The sequence below is a fragment of the Eulemur rufifrons genome, chromosome 28 (genome assembly GCF_041146395.1).
Source record: "Eulemur rufifrons isolate Redbay chromosome 28, OSU_ERuf_1, whole genome shotgun sequence".
Taxonomy (NCBI): Eukaryota; Metazoa; Chordata; class Mammalia; order Primates; family Lemuridae; genus Eulemur; species Eulemur rufifrons.
Genome location: NC_091010.1, coordinates 44,112,684 through 44,132,904, shown reverse-complemented (window position 1 = coordinate 44,132,904; position 20,221 = coordinate 44,112,684). Strand labels below are relative to the sequence as shown.

Below are 20,221 nucleotides of genomic sequence, written 5' to 3'. Positions count from 1 at the left end.
AGATACAGACTCCACACTCACAGAATTTATAGTCTGGAAGGGAAGATAGATGTCATTGAAAGCAATTACAATTCAGTGTGATGGGGAAGCAGGCGCAGGCTCTCATCATCTCTTGCTCACGTTTGAGCACAGAAGCTTCTAATTCTCTTTGATTCCTAACTGAATGTGGCCCTTTCAACCCCCACCAGAGAATTGCTCTGAAACAAAATTCTCTTTAAATCTTTTTGTGACTCTATATCACCAACAAGGGGAATTGCAAACCACTGAGCCTGCAACCAAAGTCCTTCAATGTTGAGCCACTAAATGGCTGTGTAACCTTGGATGTCTCGTTCTCCTTATCTGTATTATGTGGGGATTGAATCAGAATCTGTCATGTCTCCTCCAATGCTAATACTCTCTACTCCTGTGGAGGCGCAGATCTTTGGAGCCCAGGGCCCAGTGGTGAAGCAATGAAGCAAGCCTCTTCTAACATTCCCTGACCTTAGCAATTTGCATTCTCCAACCTTCCTGAGGCTTGGAATTGTTCTCTTTGTTGAGCTTAGACACCTGCTCTCTTCCCTGAAACCCTCCAAATAATCTTGATATCGATACAGTTGTACTTAATCTCTCCAGCACACAGAAATGTGGTCCAGCTGGGTCTTCCAAGCCTTTGCTACACAAAGTGTGATTCCCAGCCTGGCAGCATTGGCACCACCTGGGAGCTTGTTAGAAATGCAGAATCTTTGCCTCACCCCAGAACTACTGGATCAGAATTTGCATTTTTAGCAAGATCTCCAGGGGATTTGAATGTATATGAACACATTAACTGCCATGTGAGTTGTATTTAACTCATGCTAGTTTTGAGCCTGGGGCCTCATGAAGTATATGTAATTCACACATCTCTTCACCTTGGGAGCCACTTGAACTATTTTTCAACTTGTATATAAATCACACACAGAAAACAATAAAAAATAACAAATTTTCCATTAAATTAGAAAGGATCATTTTGTTTTCAAAGTTTTTTTTTCTATTTTTGTAATAAAACACCATGGCCCCAAGGAAAAAAAAATTTTTTTCCTAGTGTGGCAGTCAATGTGTTAAATTTGGGAAACCTTGCTATAAACCACCACCTCTACCTTATTTCTTCTCCTGAATTGAAAGACAAGTAGATCCCCGCCCCCCCCCCCCAATCCACTGATGTTTCAGGATCTCCTAAATGTTTCCTATTGCTTTGCCAGAACAGTAGGGCCTTGCCCAGTCTCCCCTGCTCTTACCCTCAATCCCTGGAAATGGTCCAAAACCACCGTCACTACCTGCAGTTGGCGCCCTCCCTTACCGCTCCCTCCCCACCCAACCTCAGTCCCAGGAGCATTTCCAGCTGCTTCCCGTGAGCCTCGGGTCCCTGCACAGCTGCGTGCCCAGGGCCTCAGAAACCAGCCCTGAGGGCTCCTCCTGAACCCGGGGAGTCTTAGAGGACAATGGAGACCCCAGTGCACAGAGACCTGAGTCTGGGAGGCCAGTCAAGTGCTCTCTGGAGGCCTGTGGAGACTTGGTCCACCTAAGTCTCCTGAAATAGACCCATCTGTTTCTCCCAGAGACTGGATTTATGTCCTCTTTCCAGTCCTGGGAGCAAATGGCTCCTCCAAACCCTCTAAGCCAAGCATGCTGACCTTCAGAGGGCAGAGGATGGAAAGAGCCAGTGCCTGCCTAGCAGTCAGTAGAAGAGTCACTGTAGTCCCTCCCTAGAGTGCAGGAGGACAAAGCTTGAATTGCACAAAGAATGGAGCCTGGTTCCTCCAAGGATACAGATCTGGCTGGTGCAGAGCCTGCTACCTTCAGTTCAGACCCAGCCACCCTGCCTGTGTTCTGAGGAGGGAACATTTCCCACAGGGACCTCATGGGCCCTGAGCAAAGTGTGTTGCCCCAAGCAGCTGGCATTGCTGCGGGAAAGGAAGATATCCCAAACCTGTTGGGTATTTATTCTGTTCTGGGCAATATGCTAAACTCTTTACAGACATACCTCATTTAATCTTCCCATTAGCACCATTATACATTAATAGAAATGACTATTCCAGTTTTGCAGAGGAGGAAACATGCATCTCAGGGACGTTAAGTAACCTCTCCAGGGTAACTGCAGCCAGTAAACCCAGTCCAGGCTCCCATTCTCCTAGTCCCCGCCTCAACCCAGGCTAAGATGTTTGCACTTTCTCAGTAAAGTGTAAAGTTTACACTTTCTCGGGTATGTCTTAACATTCTGAAAGCACGAGAGCCCCTGACATTCACACCAGAACCTCCTTCTCCGTTTCTGAGCTTCCACACTTGAACAGCCTCCTGTATTTTTGAATGCTGAGGTCTGGCTGCAGATGCAGAGCAAGGGGAGACCAGCCGTGGTGCCCCAGGAGGAGGTGCTCCCTGTAGGAGCCCCACTGGTCACCCCCAAAAGCCCTGAGGAACCAAACTGAACGAAACCTTGTTCCTTGGACCCTTGGGCCTGATATCCAGGGGTGTTGTGACATCCCCGGCAGGTCCACCGTCTACTTCTCCTCTGGCCAGAGATGTCTTAGAGGGAGGAGATCAGAGTAATTACAGGCGGAAGAAGCCGAAGTCACTCAAATGGAAAAGACTCCAGGGCAGAGAAGGCACTTGAACAGGGACTCCTGGGTAAAAGCCCACCATAGAAGCACAGGGTACTCATAACGACCCTTCGTCCACTGGGGAAGTGAGAAATGACACTGCTTTGCCCCTGCCCCGTGTCTTCAGTGGAGCCAGCATTTGTCTGGTTTTCTGTCTCCTGGTTCACACTCTCCCGGTGACGTTGGCAAAGCTATCAACACAGGTCCTGCCACATGGAACTCAGAATAGTGGAATGAAACTTGGAAAAGTCCCGAAAGATTGCCCAATCCAAGCCCCTCATGTTAGGGATAACCAGAGAGGCAAAGTGTTTGCCATCACCTGGTCACACAGCCAGTGATGGCTGTGCCAGGACCTTGTCCCCTATGTCTGTACACCCACCCCTCTGTTAATAATCCCGTGACACAGTGAACAAACACACAGGCAAAGGGAGCTGCCAAGATGTGAAGTATTTGGACTCCAAACAGCCCTCACAGCCAGCCTGAATCTGGGCCTTGTCCTCAGATCCCCACACTAAATCACATCTCTTTCTCCTCTCGGGCCGCACGGGTGGGATCGGCCGCAGCCGCCCCCGCTGCCGCCTCTGCAGCCTCCACGGTTCTGCTTTCTGTTTCTTCCCTGCATCTGTCCTCACCACTGCAGCTGGCCCTCCTTCCTTCTCTCCTTCCTCCCGTGTGTCACTGAGGTCTTCCCACGTGCTCCCTGCGTGCCACCACCAGCTCTGTAAGGGGAGGGATGGGCGGGGCCCAGAGCGTGTGGTCTGCAGAGCAGGATCCAGGCCACAGCTGAGGCTGTGTCAGATGCCACAAGCATCTGGCCCAGGTCCCTGCTGACCCGGAACTGAAAGGCTGGATTCACCCCTGGCGCCCTCACCCCTTTGCTCACACCGTTCTCCGCAGCTCTCCATCTCAGCTTGTCACTGGAGCCCCCAGTGTCCACCATGACTGGAGTCCCCCTAGCCAGCAGCATGTCTGGCTTTGCACTCAGTGTAGTCTCCTGTCCCTTTCCAGAGCAGGGTGTTCATTCTGTGCACATCTGCCTCTGAGCCCTGCTTCGGGGGCTGCCATGTGAAGCCCTATCTGAGCTGAGGAAGGAGAATGCCCTCCTTCATCTTCATCCTCTCACCTAGTCCTGCTAGTGCTTCAAAGCCCCATTCGGTCCCACCTCCGGCACGCAGCCTCCTGCGACTCTCAGCTCACCCTGAGCACACCCTTCTCTGAACTCCCCCAGTGCCTGGTAATGATCCCAGGTGCAGGGACACTTATCAGGAAATGTTACACCACCCTGGATTGTCCTCAGCCTCATACAAGATTGTCCTTCTGATCTCTAGCTCTTTGTTCCCATTACACAGGGTGGCTTGATGAGAAGACCTTGGACTTTGGGGTCCTTTAAGCTTGGGCTGGAATCCTGGCTTTACCCCCTAAGCACTGTATGAACTTAGAACAGTTTTGTAATTTCGCTGAGCCTCTGACTCCTGATCTAGAGATAAGAATACCCATTCTTACGTTGTTCTGAGAATTGCAGAGACTGTAAATTAATTGTAATGGCTAACATTCACTGAGCCCTTACACTGCATCAGATACTCTTCTAAGGGCAATTAATAATGTCCATTTTAGTGATGAGGAGACTGAGGCCCAGAGGTGGAGCAATCTGGTTAAGATCACGCTGCTAGCGAATGGCAGAATCGGGATTCTGAGTTGGGCGGTCTGACCCCAGAACCCAAGTTTGAACCCCTGCGTGCCTTGGCCTGGAGCAGATGCTGAGATGCACGCCACTGGGGCCATTCTCGTGGCTCCTAGTGCCTGGTGCTGTGCCCACAGGCTGGGCCAGGCAAGGGGAGGAGTCCCTCTATTGGGTGGCGTGGAATTATGACACAGCAAATGCAGCATTAGCCCCAGACCTGGTAAAAGACACCATAGGAAAGGCTGATATGGAGGCTGCCCAGGATCTCAGCTTCCTGGCAGGGACCACGCAATCACACACACAGTGTGAAACCACCGGGCCCATATTAAACTCGAATTTACTCTCCCCCAATTTTACTCATTACAATAGAGGCTTTCTTGGATCCATTTCTTTGTGGTAACCATACTGTGTGGTTGCCATGGGCTGCATTAGTGTTGGTGGTGTTCTGAGGGTTTATTGAGACATTCGCAAATGCCCAAGGTGACAATAACAATAAAGCATTACTGTGTGCCAGGCTTTGCTAAGCACTTCACATGTATTGTATTACTTGATTCTCATAAACAAATAAGGCAGGCACCATCTTATCCTTGTTTTGCAGGTAAGGAAATTAAGCTTTAAACTATATTAAACTATTGGTCCAAGGCCAAGCAGCTAGTAACGAGCAGAGATGAGATTTGAACCCGGAACGCCTGGTTCTAAAATCGCTACCTGCACACTTTGGGAGGCTCCCTGAGATACTGGAAAACTGGCCCCCACTTTGGATCTAGTACTTTGCAGTCAGGGCAATCACCTGTAAGGCTGTGACTTTGTGACTATGACGCTGAGTTGCCCTTGGGACCAGAAGATGAGTGTAGCTGGGGTGGGCGGGGCACCATCAAACAACCTCTAGCACAGGACATTTTCTCTCTTTTCTGCCTCTATGTGCCAAGATGCCTGGACTGCATCGTTCTTGTTTCTCCTAGGTTTTATCTGAATGCTAAGCAGAGGGCTTGGCGGTTCACTTGAGATTTCACGGCAGGAGCCAACACAGACAGCCTGGCCTCCAATCCACCCTATCCAGCCCCCATACTCACTAGCTATGCAGCCTCAGGCAGATTTTCCGACCCCTTTTAGGCCCAGTTTTCTCAACTGTACAGTAGAGATACTAATAATACCTACCACACAGTGCTGTCATAAGGACACCGTTTTATAACACTTAGCCTCGCACCCAGCACATAGGAAGGGTGCAGTAAATAGAATCTATTGTTAGTATCCTAATTTTCATTCACTCATTTATTAGTTCATGCTTTTATTAGTGCGTAGATTACAAATGCACCATGCTGTCCAGATATAAAGACAAATTAGATAGGTCTCGCTATCAGTAAAGAGAGACATGAACGAGTTAATCACAGCACAGAATGAAGTGCAGGTGACATCAGGGTGCCACCAGCCTCTAAGAAGGCCCGGAGGAAGAATGATTATGACCAGAGGGACTGGGGAAGACTTTATGGGGGAAGAATGACAGGGATTTGCATAGAAGAAGGGAGACGGGCTGGGGGAGCCACAGGAGCAGAGCAGGGAACAACCACATGTGCACCATGGGAGGCGCAAGCTGCCTGGCGTTGCTGTCAGTGAGCCTGGAAGGCTGTGACAGCGACCGCAGGAGGAGTCGGTGGTGGGGGAGACGGGGGAGGCACGGGGACATGTTGACACAGAACCTCGACTTTATTCCATAGGGAGTCGCTGATGATTCTTGAGGGGAGGAACGGCAGAATCCAACCTTTATTTTAATAAAATAACTAGAAGCAAAAGGATGGACAAGTTGGAGAAGAAAGATAATGGAGACAGGGAAGCTATCAATAGTTAGATGGCTACAGACACTACTTTCCCCAGGAACTGATCACAAAGTAGGCGCTGACTTTGAGAAAAGGTTCAGCAAATGCAGTTTACCCTGGCAGGAAAGTGAGTTTCATAAAAGCATTTTATAAAGGTTTCTATTTAAACGGTTGAAACAAAAACATCTTGCCATCTTAAGTGTGGATCTTTAACTATCTCTAAACATTAAAGTATTAGAAACTTATTCCCCACTGTGCTAGGTAACCATATTAGGAAGAGGATTCATTCACCCATTCTTCTGGAGTTTCTTGACAAATCTCCATGATTGCCATGCAATCTAATTTGGCATCAGTCAACCCAAACAATGATTTATTAAGAATTGTTTTCTCTTTATGTCAAAGTTTGGCCCTTCTTTGGCTTGGAGAGTGAGGATCCTTCTTAGCACCTGTCGTGCTTCTCCCAAGAGAGGCTGCTGATGCTGTTGCTGAAAATGTGGCCACTCTGACCCAAAGCCCTCCTCCCTGACCCCATTTCACCCCTGCAATTCCTGCACTGGTGCCTCTGTGGAACCCACCTGTGTGGCTCTCTAGAGTCAGGGGTCTGCTCTGGCAGGGAGTAGAAATGACACAAAATGAAAAAGGTTCTGTTGCAGTTCTGGGGAACTCAGGAACCATCCACGGGGCCCTCTGCAGCAGCGGCTGCTCGGCGTGGTGGGAGCCGGGGCCCTTGATGGTGCAGCCGTTGGAGCCGCCCTGCCACGCGGGCCTCTGTCTGGTTGGCTTCCCACACAGCAGCGAGATTCCCATTCGACCTCTAAGGTCAGTTTAGGTGATGGGCTAGACACTGAGTTTCTCATACTCTAAATGTGCTTGGAGAAAAAGGGATCAAATACTCCTCTTGACTGTCATAATTCAGACCTAGTTTATTCTTCAAACTCATAAGCTACTTAAGAGCCATGACCTGTCATATCCATTTTCATGTTCCCTGCAGAGCCTAGGACAGCTTGAGTGTCCCCCTGGAGCTCAAAGACAGGAGGCGGCACAGCACTGGGGCTCAGAGCATGCGCTTGGCAGTGAACCTGCAGGTTCCACTCCGGCTGTGCTGTTCAATATCTGGCCTTGAGCACAGATATTGACTTACCTGCTCTAGGCCTCAGTTTCCTCACAAGGTTTTTGAGAGGGCCAAATGAGGGCAAAGCTCTGATAATATTGCCTGGCACATAGGAAAGCACTAGATACATTTTATTTTTAGCCAAAAAAAGTCAAAGTTAGAGACAGAATCAAGGAAGTTATCCCCTCATTTTATAGATCTGGAAAGTGAGACAGAGATGTTGGGGGTCTTGCCCACACTCTCCGACTAGTTGGGAACAGAACCGGATGAGAATTTAGGTCTACCTGACTCCCTGTTCAGTGTTCTTCCTGCTACATCATCCACAGGTCGATTCAAAGAAGTCCTTAGAAAGAAAAGATAAATATTTAAGGTGATGGATATCCCAATTACCCTGATTTGATTATATTAATCTATCAAATTATCACGTGTACCATAAAAATAAGTACAGCTATTATGTATTGATAAAAATAAATAAGGAAGTCTTTAGAAGCCACAGAGTACAAATTGCAGGTCCCTATTGGGGGACCCAGAAATGTCCCTGAACAAAGACAGACAGGGTCAGATGCACCATTGCTCTGCCCAGTAGGACTTCTCTTTACATTTTGAGAGTTAATTTTTTAAAAAAAAAAGGAGTTGAAAGCAAATGAACATACTTGAAGGGAAGGCGGGTGTGGGCTGTTTGTGGGCAGACTGCAGCTGGCCAGCTGACATTCATGCTCGGACATTCTGTCTCCCACGTGCCATTTCAGAGAGCCCCGCGGACGAAGAGGAGCAGTGGTCGGATGACTTTGTAAGTACTCACTCCTGAAACCAGGACGGCACCAGGGCTCCAGGGGAGACTTTTTAAGGGCTTATTTCTGAAGTACACACTGGTGGTCAGCTGCACATCACAGAGGGGAGGAGAGGGCAGGCCTGGGAAGGCCACCCACACACAAGGCCCCAGTAGCCTCACACTGGCCGACTTGCCCAGCTCTTGCCACATGCCAGGCTAGGAGCACATGCATGACCCCATTTAGTCCTCACCACAGCTGTGGAGCAGGCATCCTCATCCCCGCTCTCAGTGCTGGTGTTCAGCACACTCACCGGCACGGCCGAAAGAGATGCTGAAATGTTTCACTGTTGCTGTATCAGTTGGCAAATGCCTCTGTCCTCAACTCCCCAGTCCCCCCTCAGCCCGGGCCAGGAGCCCTGAACAAACCAACCACTAAAGAGTCCATGCCTGGCACCGGGACCAAGGCATAGAAAGTTTAAGTAACTTGCAGTTCCAAAATTCAAGCCCAGGCCCTCAGATCTCAGAACCAGGCTCTCTAACGCCAAGGTGCTTGCTGTGACCAGGAGGACATTAGCAGAGCTCTGGGGCCACCGAGTGAGAGCGAGTGAGAGACCTGGCCATGACGACATTGGGTGGTGTATTAGAATTAACGTCTTCAAAGGGTCTCTGTGGTCTGCAGGGCCCCTCTACCCACTTCTCTTTTGGGCTGCCTTGTACAGACAAGGCTTCCTAAAAACTTCTCTTAACAATAATTATTCCTCACTTATAGCAATTTCATCCAGAATGCTAGCCTGTTCCAATCTGTGAGTTTTATCTCTGGAAGGGATCCAAGAAGGCTTCCACACAAGCACATACCCATTTCACAGATAAGGAAACTGAGGCCAAGAGAATGACAAAGGCTTGCCCATCCTCACTCAGTTACTCAGGGGTGTATGGAATGAGAACCCAGGCCTCAGACCTCCAATGTAGTGTCCAGCTCCAGGCTGCAAACACTTCCTGGAGTTTACAGACAGTTGTAAGAGACAGGAGTTCCTCCTTCTCCAACAGCAGAAAAAGAAAAGAAAAATGAGGGGAAGGGATGACTTCTCTGCCGATCACTCAGCACGGAGCTCCTCCCAGGGCCCAGCAGCGGCTGATCCCCCAGAAGCGCTGCAGCTGCGCCCCCTGCTGGCTACACACACACACACACACACACACACACACACACACACCCCCCCACACACTCTCACACACACACAGACACACCCTCCTCTGAAGCTAAGGAAAGAAGATGGTTGGTCCACATCCAGAGGAAAGAGAGGAAATCTCTGGCTGGATTAAAAGAGCACACAGTGGGGACTTAGAAAACACAAAATAAAATCAGCCTGGAGAGGAGGGAACGACTTGCCCCAAAGTCAAACAACCAAAATTAAGATACCAGCTGTCATAAGGATTGAGTAAACTTCCACTCACGATTATTTTCACTTCAGCGGATCCCCACCGCACAGAGAATGAAACCCAGGCTTGTTGCTACAGCCCCCAGGCCTGCTTGATAAAATCCTGCCATCAAATTGCACGGTAAGGGAGACAGGCCAAAAAGCAGGTGCCCCCTCGTTCATTGGGAAGACACGTAGGGACCGTGCGGGGTGGCGGTTTGTGGGGGCAGTGGATGCACATATGTCCTGGGACATATGTCATGTGTCCACATCGTGTATACACAGCGTGTACATCAACTATCTCAGGAAAACATGCACAACAAGCTAGTAACTGTCTGCCTCTGAGGCTGGGAAGGAGACCTCACCTCACTCACATCCTTCTGAGCTATTTGGACTTGAGGCCATGTTAATGTATTTTCAATATGGATTTAAATAAAACTTATATTTTAAAAAAACTGAAGAGGATTGCGTGAATTCATCTGAAGCCCAGACCCTGCAGCTCACCAATTCTGCATTTAAAAAGCAACTCACCTCCTCAGAGACATCAAAGTTCCTCGGTGCCTCCCCTCACCCTCTCCACAGTAAACCTACTCCTGCCCCAACCATCAGCATTCAGGATATATAAAACCTACCCGTTATTCTATTTTATCAGGTCCTTTTTCTATCTTAAAGATGTGTTTTATTACCTCCCACTGTCTATTTTTGTCGACAGAGTGTCAGCCCTCCTTAGGGTTCAGTGGTCCTCATGTTCCCCAGGACAGCGCAGTGGTCGAGGGGTAAACTTCGAAGGCAGATGTCAAACCCCAGCTTTGCCTCTCACTAACTGGCCTTGTGACATTAACCCCTCCAAGCCTCGGCTTCCCGGTCACAGCACTGGGGGAACAGCTGCGACAGCCTAAGGCAGGAGTTGTCCTGGCCACCCGGCAGCACAGGCAGGGGTGCTGAGCATGGTGTCTGCATTTGCAGGACAGCGACTATGAAAATCCCGACGAGCACTCGGACTCGGAGATGTACGTGATGCCGGCGGAGGAGAACGCCGACGACAGCTACGAGCCGCCCCCCGCTGAGCAGGAGACCAGGACGGTCCAACCAGCCCTGCCCTTCACCAGGGGCGAGTATGTAGGTGAGGCCACCCCCAGACCTGGGCGCCCCACCTCCCGCTTTCGCCACCTCCAAGCAGGTGATCTGGGCACTTACAGGTAATGGAGCCCAAGCTGGAGAGCTTTCCCATTCCAGGGGAAAAGGAATCTTTCCTAGATCAGAAACATTGAACACAGGCAAAAATCAGTCAATCAATCAAATGAGCACACCCTTAATGGTTACCCCCCACCTCCTACAGACCCATGGGAAATCACCCCTGAGATTGGTCCCCACTTCTCTCAGGGCTCCTTAAACTCAAGGTTCTGGAATTTCTTTTAAGAAGTCCGTATAGAACTACAATGACCTTCAAGGTTTCCAGTGTCCACCGCTCCTCCCGTCCACTCCGGCAGACAGCCCCTGAGTCTAGACTGTGGGTTTTTACGTGAGACACTCTAAGCCTGGAATTAGCTTCGTGGGTTGAATGGACACAGCTCGGGTCTGACCTTGAGGGCTGAGTGTGCGTTTTAACGTCAGTCAGGAAGTCTGTGTTCCTGTCTTGGCAGGTGTCTAAGTTCCCTAAAGGCTTGGAGAGCAAGTACGTCCATAATGGTCACAGCGATGCTAGCGTTTGTACAGAGCCTTCCTACACGTAAAGGCCTCACTGCCATTAGCTGCCTCCTGACAGGGCACCAGGTGCTGCTCCTTGCTTCATTCCACAGCTAATCTGTTGAATACCTACTAGGTGCCAGAACTAGCACAGCACTGAGCATTCAGCCACAGGCAAGATGGACGGGCTCCCAGACTTTCTGCATCTTACAGTTTAGCCTGGTGGCCTACTGAACCCTCCTGATAATCCTGATGGCAGGACTCATCTCCACTTGACAGCGGAAGGAAGAGAGGTTCAAAGGAGTGAACTAACCGAGCTCAGGTTCTCTGGGGCGGAGCTGGGACGCCAGCCGGCCTCTCAGCCCCTGCAGCCTGGTCTTCCCCACTCTGCTCCAGGCGCTGCCTGCTGTACTTGGCAAACAACCTTGTTCAATCACTGCAACAACCCTGGGGAGGAAGAGGCTGTGGCAGTTCCATTTTACAGACCAGGACACAGAAATTCAGGGTGGTTAAGTAGCTCGTTCAGGGCACATTCTTTAAAGCCTGTCTTCTATGTTTTGCTGCTTCTGATGGGCTTAAATATTACATTAGAAAATCTAAGTAAACTCCAAGAGCTGTAAATGACACTGACAGAGTTATAGGCACAGCACCGTGGATGCCCTAGTGTCTGCGCACAGCTATACCAAGAGAAAGAGAAAGAAAGCGTCCACGGAGGCGGCCACTGTGAAGTTAACCACACACCTTCAACCAGGAAGACGGGAGGGCCAAGGGCAGGAGCAGGCTCCACAGGGGCGAGTGGAGTCTGGGCCAGGCAGGCAGGGGCACCTGTACTGGGTGAGCAGGTGAGCGTGGGCTGTCACAGGAGGAAGCAACAGGGAGCCAGTGATGCAATAAAAGGCCAGTCCCAGGATGGGGAATACACCAGGTTATGCCTATGCTAAGATTTCCCTAAAATGCATCAGTTCGAATCTCTGCTCTGCTCACAGATTCGGCTGGGTAGACTTGATGTTGCCTAAGCCCTCCATCCCATGGCGTAGGTGATACGATTTCCTTTGGGAAGATGCTTCTGATGAGGACGTTATCCTGGGCAGTTGAAATTTTTGCCTAATGTTTCACTTTACTCTTTTAAGGAATGCCCTGATTGATCATTTGTGTCTACATAGATGCCCGTGGTTTTATACTTTTTAGACCCCCATGGCTTCCACCCGGAGAATAATGCAGAACCTCGCTTGTGTTGTGTTTTTTTGTTTGTTTCTTTCAAGACAATCGATCAAGCCAGAGACAGTCTCCACCCTTCAGCAAGACGCTTCCCAGCAAGCCCAGCTGGCCTTCCGCTAAAGCAAGGCTCATCTCCACCCTGCCGTCCCCGACTTCTCTGCAGAAACCTCAAGTCCCGCCCAAACCCAAAGGCCTCCCTGAGGATGAGGTAACATAAATCTGTCTTGAAGGCTTCCCAGGACACAGAGGGGGCACAAGGAAGTGGCCAGGACAGTCTGGCCAATGGCCAGTCTTCCTTCTTCCATGTCCTGCTTATCAACTGCTCCCCTCTAACTCTCCACTGTTATCCTGAAAGGACTTTGTCTTCCCTAAAAATAGCATATGTGACCTCATTTTAAGCATCAAATTTACTAGAGGTGTATGGTGTACTGTCAATACTGACTGTGCCCTCACATCATCCCCTCTTCTCTCCCCTGAGCTTCCAGTGACTCTTCTCTCTCCTGCATAAGATCTTCTTTCCCTTGTCTTCATTCTCCGTTCCCTGCCCTGTGCCCCTCCCTGTCTTTCCTCCACCTTCTTTTCTTTGTGCTCCTCCATTCTCCTCTGCTCAGACGCAGAGGGTGACATGGGACATGAAAGGAAGACGGCCAGTGTGTAGGGAGACCCTGCACATCCTTGGGGGCAGCTCTTTCTTCCCTCTCCCTTTCCCCATCCCCCAGGTATCCAGAGACCCACCTTCCCAGGTTGCCTGGGACCCAACTGAACTATATTAAGCCCAACTAAGGGACTTAATATATGTTGGATTCCTTTCTACCATATTCTAAATTCTTTATAAAGTCCAGTTTTCTCATTTCTTCTGAAAACTGAAGACCTGGCAACTCTGGGCCAGCTGTGGCCTCAAAGCAACTGAGCCGCATGGCCCCTGTAGCTTGGCTGTGAATCCCTGGTCCCATCTGCCATAGTGCCCCCTGCTCATACGATGCGTGCACACACACCCTCACCCTGCGTAGGAATCACCTGGTGTGTTCCCCATCCTGGGACTGGTCTTTGTGTTGCATCATCAGCTTCTTGCAGGATCCCAGTCACCTGCCTGCTCTTGTACGCATTTTAGCTTATGACCCCAGTGTAACTTAGAGGGGGAAAAACATGGTTCATCAGCCTCAGTCTGTCTGTCGGTCTGAGCGGTGATGCTGTCCTTCCAGGATGCAAATAGGGTGACAGGGAGAAGCTGAGCAGGGGACAGGATGGGGAGACCAACTGTTAGGGTCTCACTATAAATTCTTTTAGCATCAGCAAATCCATATGAAGATATACCTTCAGACACAGAATGCAAAGTCATACTGTGGGTTATGTGAGGCTCTCCATTTCTGCAAATAACTGAGAGTGGACCCCAGTGAGGCGAGGCAGAGTTTGCTAATAGCAGCCTGGTGGACGTGGCTCAGGCAGGCCTAACACATGTAAAGTACTTAGAAGAGCACCTGGAAATAAATGTTTTTTGTTTCTCCCAATACCCTACTTGGCTACCCACCAGGGAAAGTTGTAAAAACCACTTTTGAGATCTGGTTATCTCATCTGTATCTTATCAATATAAAATCACTCCCTCCCCTTATTTATAGTCAATTGATTATTGACAAAGATGCCAAGACGATTCAATGGAGAAAGAATAGTTTTTTAAAAAAGCGAATGGTGCTGGAAAAACTGCATATCCATGTGCAAAAGAATGAAATTGGACCCCTATCTCACACCATACACAAAAATTAACTAAAAATAGATCATAGAACTTAAATGTTAGAGCTAAAACTATAAAACTCTTAGAAGAAAATATAATCTTTATGGCCCTGGGTTAGGCAACAGGTTCTTAGACATGACACCAAAAGTACAAGTAATAAAATAAAAAATAAAAAAGACTTCAAAATTTAAAAACTTCCACGCTGCAGATGATACCATGAAGGAAGTAAAAAGACAATCTACAGAATGGGAGAAAATTTTTGCAAATCATATATCTGATAAGGGACTTATATCTAGAACATATAAAGAACTCTAGTAACAATAGAAAAGATAAACAACTCAATTAATAATGGGCAGATTGAGATGTAGAGAACCGAGGGTAAAAAAAGAAAAATATGGGCAGAGATTTGAATAGACGTTTCTCCAAAAAATATATATATAATGGCCAATAAGCACAAGAAAAGATGCTCAACGTCATTAATCATCAGGGAAATGCAAATCAAATCTATAATGAGATACTACTTCACACCCATGAGGATGGCTATAATAAAAAAGGCAGCCAGTAACAAATATCGGTGAATACGTGGAGAAATTGGAACCTTCATACATTGCTGGTGGGAATGAAAAATGCTGCAGCCACTTTGGAAAACAGTTTGGCCATTCTTCAAACTGTTAGACATAGAGCTACCATATGACCCCAAAATTTCACCCCTAGGTATGTTCCCAAGAGAAATGTATGTCTACATAAAAACTTGTACATGAATGGTCATAGCAGCCTTATTCATAACAGCCAAAAGAGTGAAGAAACCCAAATGTCCATCAATTGATGAATGGATAAACAAAATGTGGTATATTCATACAATGGAATATTATTTGGCCACAAAAAAGAAGGAGTCATGATGCATACTCCAACATGGAAGAACCTTGACAATATTATGCTAAGTGAAAGAAGTCACAAAAGACTGCAGATTGTACGATTTCATTTATATGCAGTGTCCAGAATGGGCAAATCTGTAGAGACAGAAAGTAGATTCATGGTTGACTAAGTCAGGGGAGGAGGTGGATGGAAAATGACTAATGGGTGCAAGGTTCCTTTTTAGGGTGATAAAAATACTCTAAAATTGGATTGTGGCAATGGTTGCACAACTCTGTGAATACATTAAAAAAACCACTAAATTGTACATTTTACATAGTGAAATTTAATGGTATTATGAATGATATCTTAAAAAAGCTTTTTTAAAAAACATCCCTCCCTCCCATACAATCAACTGTGAATGTGTAGCATTCTCCTCATTCATTTCTACATTTCTGTTAGGCTGATTATGTGGTTCCTGTGGAAGATAACGATGAAAACTATATTCATCCCACAGAAAGCAGTTCACCCCCATCTGAAAAAGGTAAGAGTTTGTAGACTTTTTGTTTCATTTTGTATTGAGACAGGCAGGGTCTTGCCCTGTTGCCCAGGCTAGAGTGCAGCGGCATCATCCTAGCACACAGCAACCTCAAACTTCTGGGCTCAAGTGATCCTCCTGCCTCAGCCTCCCAAAGTGCTAAGATTATAAGCATGAGCCACTGTGCCTCGCCAAGAGTTTGTAGTTTTAAGGACTTGAAAACTTCTAGTAGTTGATCGGGACATGCAGGACTATTCATTAGTAAGCACTAAGGGGCTCAAAAATGACAGTGCCCACGTCTCTCTCCTCCATGGCTACAGTATGTGCTTCTTTGGCTGGTGGGGCAGAGAGCATCGGTGAGCCACCATCTGTGTTTCATCGCCCGCCCCCTTTCCTCCCTCCTCCATGATTTAATCCTCCCATCTCAAATCATGAAAGCACCTGGGTTGTTATCTTCAGCTACCCTCGCTTAGAATGGATTTCTCATAAAACCACAAGCCACAATGTTGGCCTTGTAAATATTGCACAAGAACAATTTCTACAGAAAAAGTGAAAGAGTAAAATATGCTCTGCATTCTGGTTCTTTATATTTAATGGTATCTCAGGCCTATGAGAAACATTTTTTTTTTTTTTGGTAAACCTTTCACGAGATAACAAATGATAGTACAAATGAATTATTTAAAGAAAGAACAGTGCCACATGCACTCAGATCAGGCACAGAAACGGCACCTGTTTACTCTGGATATAGTCACTATGGAGAATAAAATCCTGTACAGGTGATGCCTCTTCAGGTGACATTACTCATCTCATAACACTCAACTCCAAAGTAGCAGTACTCAGTTTTTACTGTGCTGTCTTGTAGCAACCCTCTCCTCTACTCCCTAAATATCACCAACAGCTTCAAGACTCACCTAAATTCCCAAGCCACCCATTACCATGAAACAAAAAACACACATTCCCTCCTTGCCCCTGGCTCCAAACCCATGAAATCCAAGAGCTATTGTGTGTATTGCAGGTGGCAGGAGAGGTGGGGCTGTTAATTTGGCCCCTCCACTATTGGATTCAACATCCTTCCGAGAAAAAGCAAAAACAAACAAACAAAAACACTCTTATCTCCTAGACCTCCAGTTTGGCAAATGGAATTCCAAGCCAGCATTCACTTTAACAAAATCCTTATCATAAAATAATTTGATTATTTTTTTAACCATTAATATTTTCATTCTAAAGATGTTTCTCCTGAGAAGGCTTGTTTTATTGGTTTGTGTGTTTAACAAGGGTGTCTCCCATTCTTTGCAAATTCTCCAATCTGGTCATCATTTTCCCCTAAGTGTGAATGTCCCTCATGGAATGTATTTGTAACCATTATACACACACTCATATATACGCATTTTTATGTTTTAGCTCCCGTGGTGAATAGATCAATCAAGCCAAATAACTCCTCAAAGCCAGCCTCTCCTCCAGGAACAGTTTCAGGTGAAGTATATGTGTGATTTGGATCGGTTTTAAGTCTATTTCAAATAAGATAAATAACTCAGATAAAATATGAAGAAATAATTGGTTGTATTTCCAAATTTCTTAATGAATGGGAACAGAAGGCCCATCCTCATCCCCAAAGGCCCTCTGACCTCTGTTAGACAAGTCCTGGTTTTCAGCCTACCTCACCCGGCACCTTGCTGGCTTCTCTGTGTCCTCTCTCCTGGCTGAGGATGTCCCCAGGGATCAGCCGTGGTCCCGCAGCTCTTCTGTAGGATATCATGGTGGCTGCGAGCTTGGGTTTTGAGGCAGACAGATTCGGGTTGGAATCCCAGCACTCACAGTTACTCGTACTTTACCCCTCCAAGCGTCCAATTTTCTCATCTGTAAATGGAGACACTAGTCCCTGCCCCATGGTGACAGGAGGATTCTGAAATTGCAAATGAGAAACTGTTCATGCAGTGCCCGGCACACGCTAAGTGCTCAGGAGAGAGAATTATTGTTCCTGTCTTTAGGGTTCATCCATTATTCTGGCTTCACTTCTCATGTCTACACTGGTGACTCCCTGGTGTCCACCTCGACCTGACTTCCCTTCTGAACACCCCGGCACTCCCACTGCCTCAAGCTCAGCGGCTCCCTCCCCGCCTCCTGCCCTTATTCCTCTGTGTGCTGGCACCTGCCTCCAGCTACATGCCTCAGGACACCTGTGTTCTCTCCAAAGCCTTCCAAATTCGCTTTTCCATTTTAGCGGCCACCAACCTAGTGCAGGCTTTCGTCACTCAATAGCCTAACACCTTCTTGCCTGCAGTCCACTGGCCACACCCCTGCCTCTCAGCTCTCTCCTCAGCAACGGAGACTAAGCAGCTGAACTCCTCCAGATGTTGCCAGTTTCATCCCTACTACAAAGCTAGTTCTCACCACATCGTCCCTACGCAAACCACAAATGCCCAGTGGTTCCTAGTCGCCTCCTGTAGGCTTTGGCAAGCCCTAAGGCTGAGCCAAATGCCCACATCCCACTCCGTGAACAGCACAGAGAGGTGTAGGAGCTTCCTCTTTAGCATTCCCACATGCATTCTCATATTCCCTCTCCCTCTCCCTTTCTCACCCACTCTCCACCCCACCCCCTTCCAGAGATGAGCACAGATGATCCTGGTCACAGGAGGTGTGGAGATTATGGTTGGGTTGTTGGTGGTGAGGGTGAGCAAATCCCCAAACATTGGTTGTATTTAAAGAACCACTATGAGGGCATTAACCACTGGATGTATTACTCATTGGCTCATTATTAACCTAGTATAGCTATATTTTAATCCTTCAAGGCCCAACTTGAAGCCTTCACCTCCAGGAAGCTTCTCCTGGTTTCTGTAGCCCTCAGAGAGGTCTTCCCACTTACGTGCAGCTGATACCTATTGCCTGATTACTTTGTGTCTTTAATTTCCCCCAGAACATTGTGAGCTCCTTGAAGACCTTGCCTTCAATGTCACTTGCTCAGGAGGCCTCGCCCGGCCCCACACAGGCTAGATCCGCATGGCGTGTGCTCCTACAGCGCCCTGCACATGACCTTTAGCCCTGACTAACCCCCCCCCCCCGACCCCGCCTCCCAGATTTCTATCTTTTCCTATAAGACCCTCAGCTCCATGTTTTGCTCACAGCATCCAGGGCCTAGCTCAGAACCTGGCTCATTAGCTTGTCATTAACCTCCCGGAGCTACATTTTAATACTATAGGCATCAGATGAAGAAACCAAATCCAAACAAGAAAAAAATGTCCTGGTTATATGATTGTTGGATACAGGTGGGAGGAACTACAGGAAGGAGGAGGAGAGAGGAGGAAGTGAAATAACTTGGGAGGCACAAACCTGAGCAGTCAGTGACTTTCTGAGTGTGCAAACAGCAGAATTTTCAGAATGAATTTTATAAAAGGAATGATCAGACTACTTGCCTGTGTCTTTGAATAACCATCCATTGTCCTTGATAGTCCCCTCATGGGCATCACAACAGCGGCAACGTTGCTGGTTGGTGTTTCTGTCAAAATGTCACATCACATCAATTGCCTCAGGTCAATGTTGCTCTTAGCTCTTTGGTAGCCAATAAGGTGCTTGCCGAGGGTGACCTAGTAAATTCATGCAGTGGCAGCCTCTGCCCTCGCCTTTGTGTTTCATACTGAGAAGCCAGTGGCAGGGACTTAGCCCAAACTCCAAAGCCAGAGGGTTTAGGTCCTGGCTCCGACACTTGCTGGGTGCCGGCTTTGAGCAGGAGTGTCCTTCTGTTTCTCAGGTTCTTCCCCTGAAAACTAGGGGAAATGGCACCTATGCCTGGGGTAATGTCTGAATTGAATGAGTAAATGTAGATGAATCACTCCTAAAACGATAGCTCTTCTTTATTGTTATTCCTACACAGAATCCCTTGTCTTAACCCGCACCAATCCATGACCACTCTGGCAAACACTCTCAGGGAACAATTTCGCTTCTTCCTTTTGTTGTAAAGTTTTATTCTACACCGGGCCTTCGCAACCTTGGGACTATTAACATTTGGAGCCAGATAATTCTCTCCCGTGGGAGCTGTCCTGTGCGTTGTAGGACGTTTGGCCGCATCCCTGGCCTCTCTCTCCCTGCTAGATGCCGGTAGCACCTCCCCAGCTGTGATGTGCGAAAATGTCTCCAGACATGGCCAAATGTCCCTGGGTGGGGGAGCAAGTCATCCCCAGCTGAGAACCTCTGATCTAAACAAACGGAAGGATTCAACCCCATTGTGATTTCTCTCTAAATGAGAATTTGAAGAGGATGGTGCAATCTCTGGTTGATTAGTAGCTTTTGTCAGAAAGTAGATAGGGCATGTATTTCTGAGCTCACTTAAGTAAATATCATTTTTTAAAGTATTCTATTTCCTTATTTCCTAAAAAAAGGGAAGAGACTTTGAAATGTACGATTCTCCATAAATACGCAAGCTGGATTTCGGCGAAATTCGTTCTGGAGTTGTGGACTGAAATCTATTAACTTGCAGGAGTGTGTGCAGTGCCTGAGAGTAAGGGATGCTGCAGGCACTAATGATGTGCAGTTTCTGTGACAGCTTAAAGAGAGTCGAATCCCAAGGGCTCACAACGCTGACACGGAGAACATGAATAATGAAACTTACCAATATATTGAACGTGGAACTGAAAAGAGGGTGATGCATAAAATACATGTGGGAGGAGGAAAAACTAAGGGTAAATTGTTTTCCAAGTTGAGAAATTTTAATAAGCACCAGCTAGCACAAGGCCCGCACTGTTAAACCAAACACTACCAAGTTTCTTGATCCGTGCAATTAAAATGAAGCTGATTTTTCT

The 20,221-nt window shown here is 47.6% G+C and overlaps 1 protein-coding gene across 1 annotated transcript in view; it reads left to right on the top strand.

The window, feature by feature from the left end:
* The window catches only part of BLNK (B cell linker), a 61,654-nt gene that overhangs the window by 23,779 nt on the left and 17,654 nt on the right, over positions 1-20,221 (top strand). The window contains exons 4-8 of the mRNA XM_069460229.1: positions 7,968-8,008; positions 10,372-10,528; positions 12,354-12,517; positions 15,353-15,434; positions 16,830-16,901. Coding sequence (XP_069316330.1) covers positions 7,968-8,008; positions 10,372-10,528; positions 12,354-12,517; positions 15,353-15,434; positions 16,830-16,901 — 516 coding nt within the window. The remainder of the gene's footprint in view (positions 1-7,967; positions 8,009-10,371; positions 10,529-12,353; positions 12,518-15,352; positions 15,435-16,829; positions 16,902-20,221) is intronic.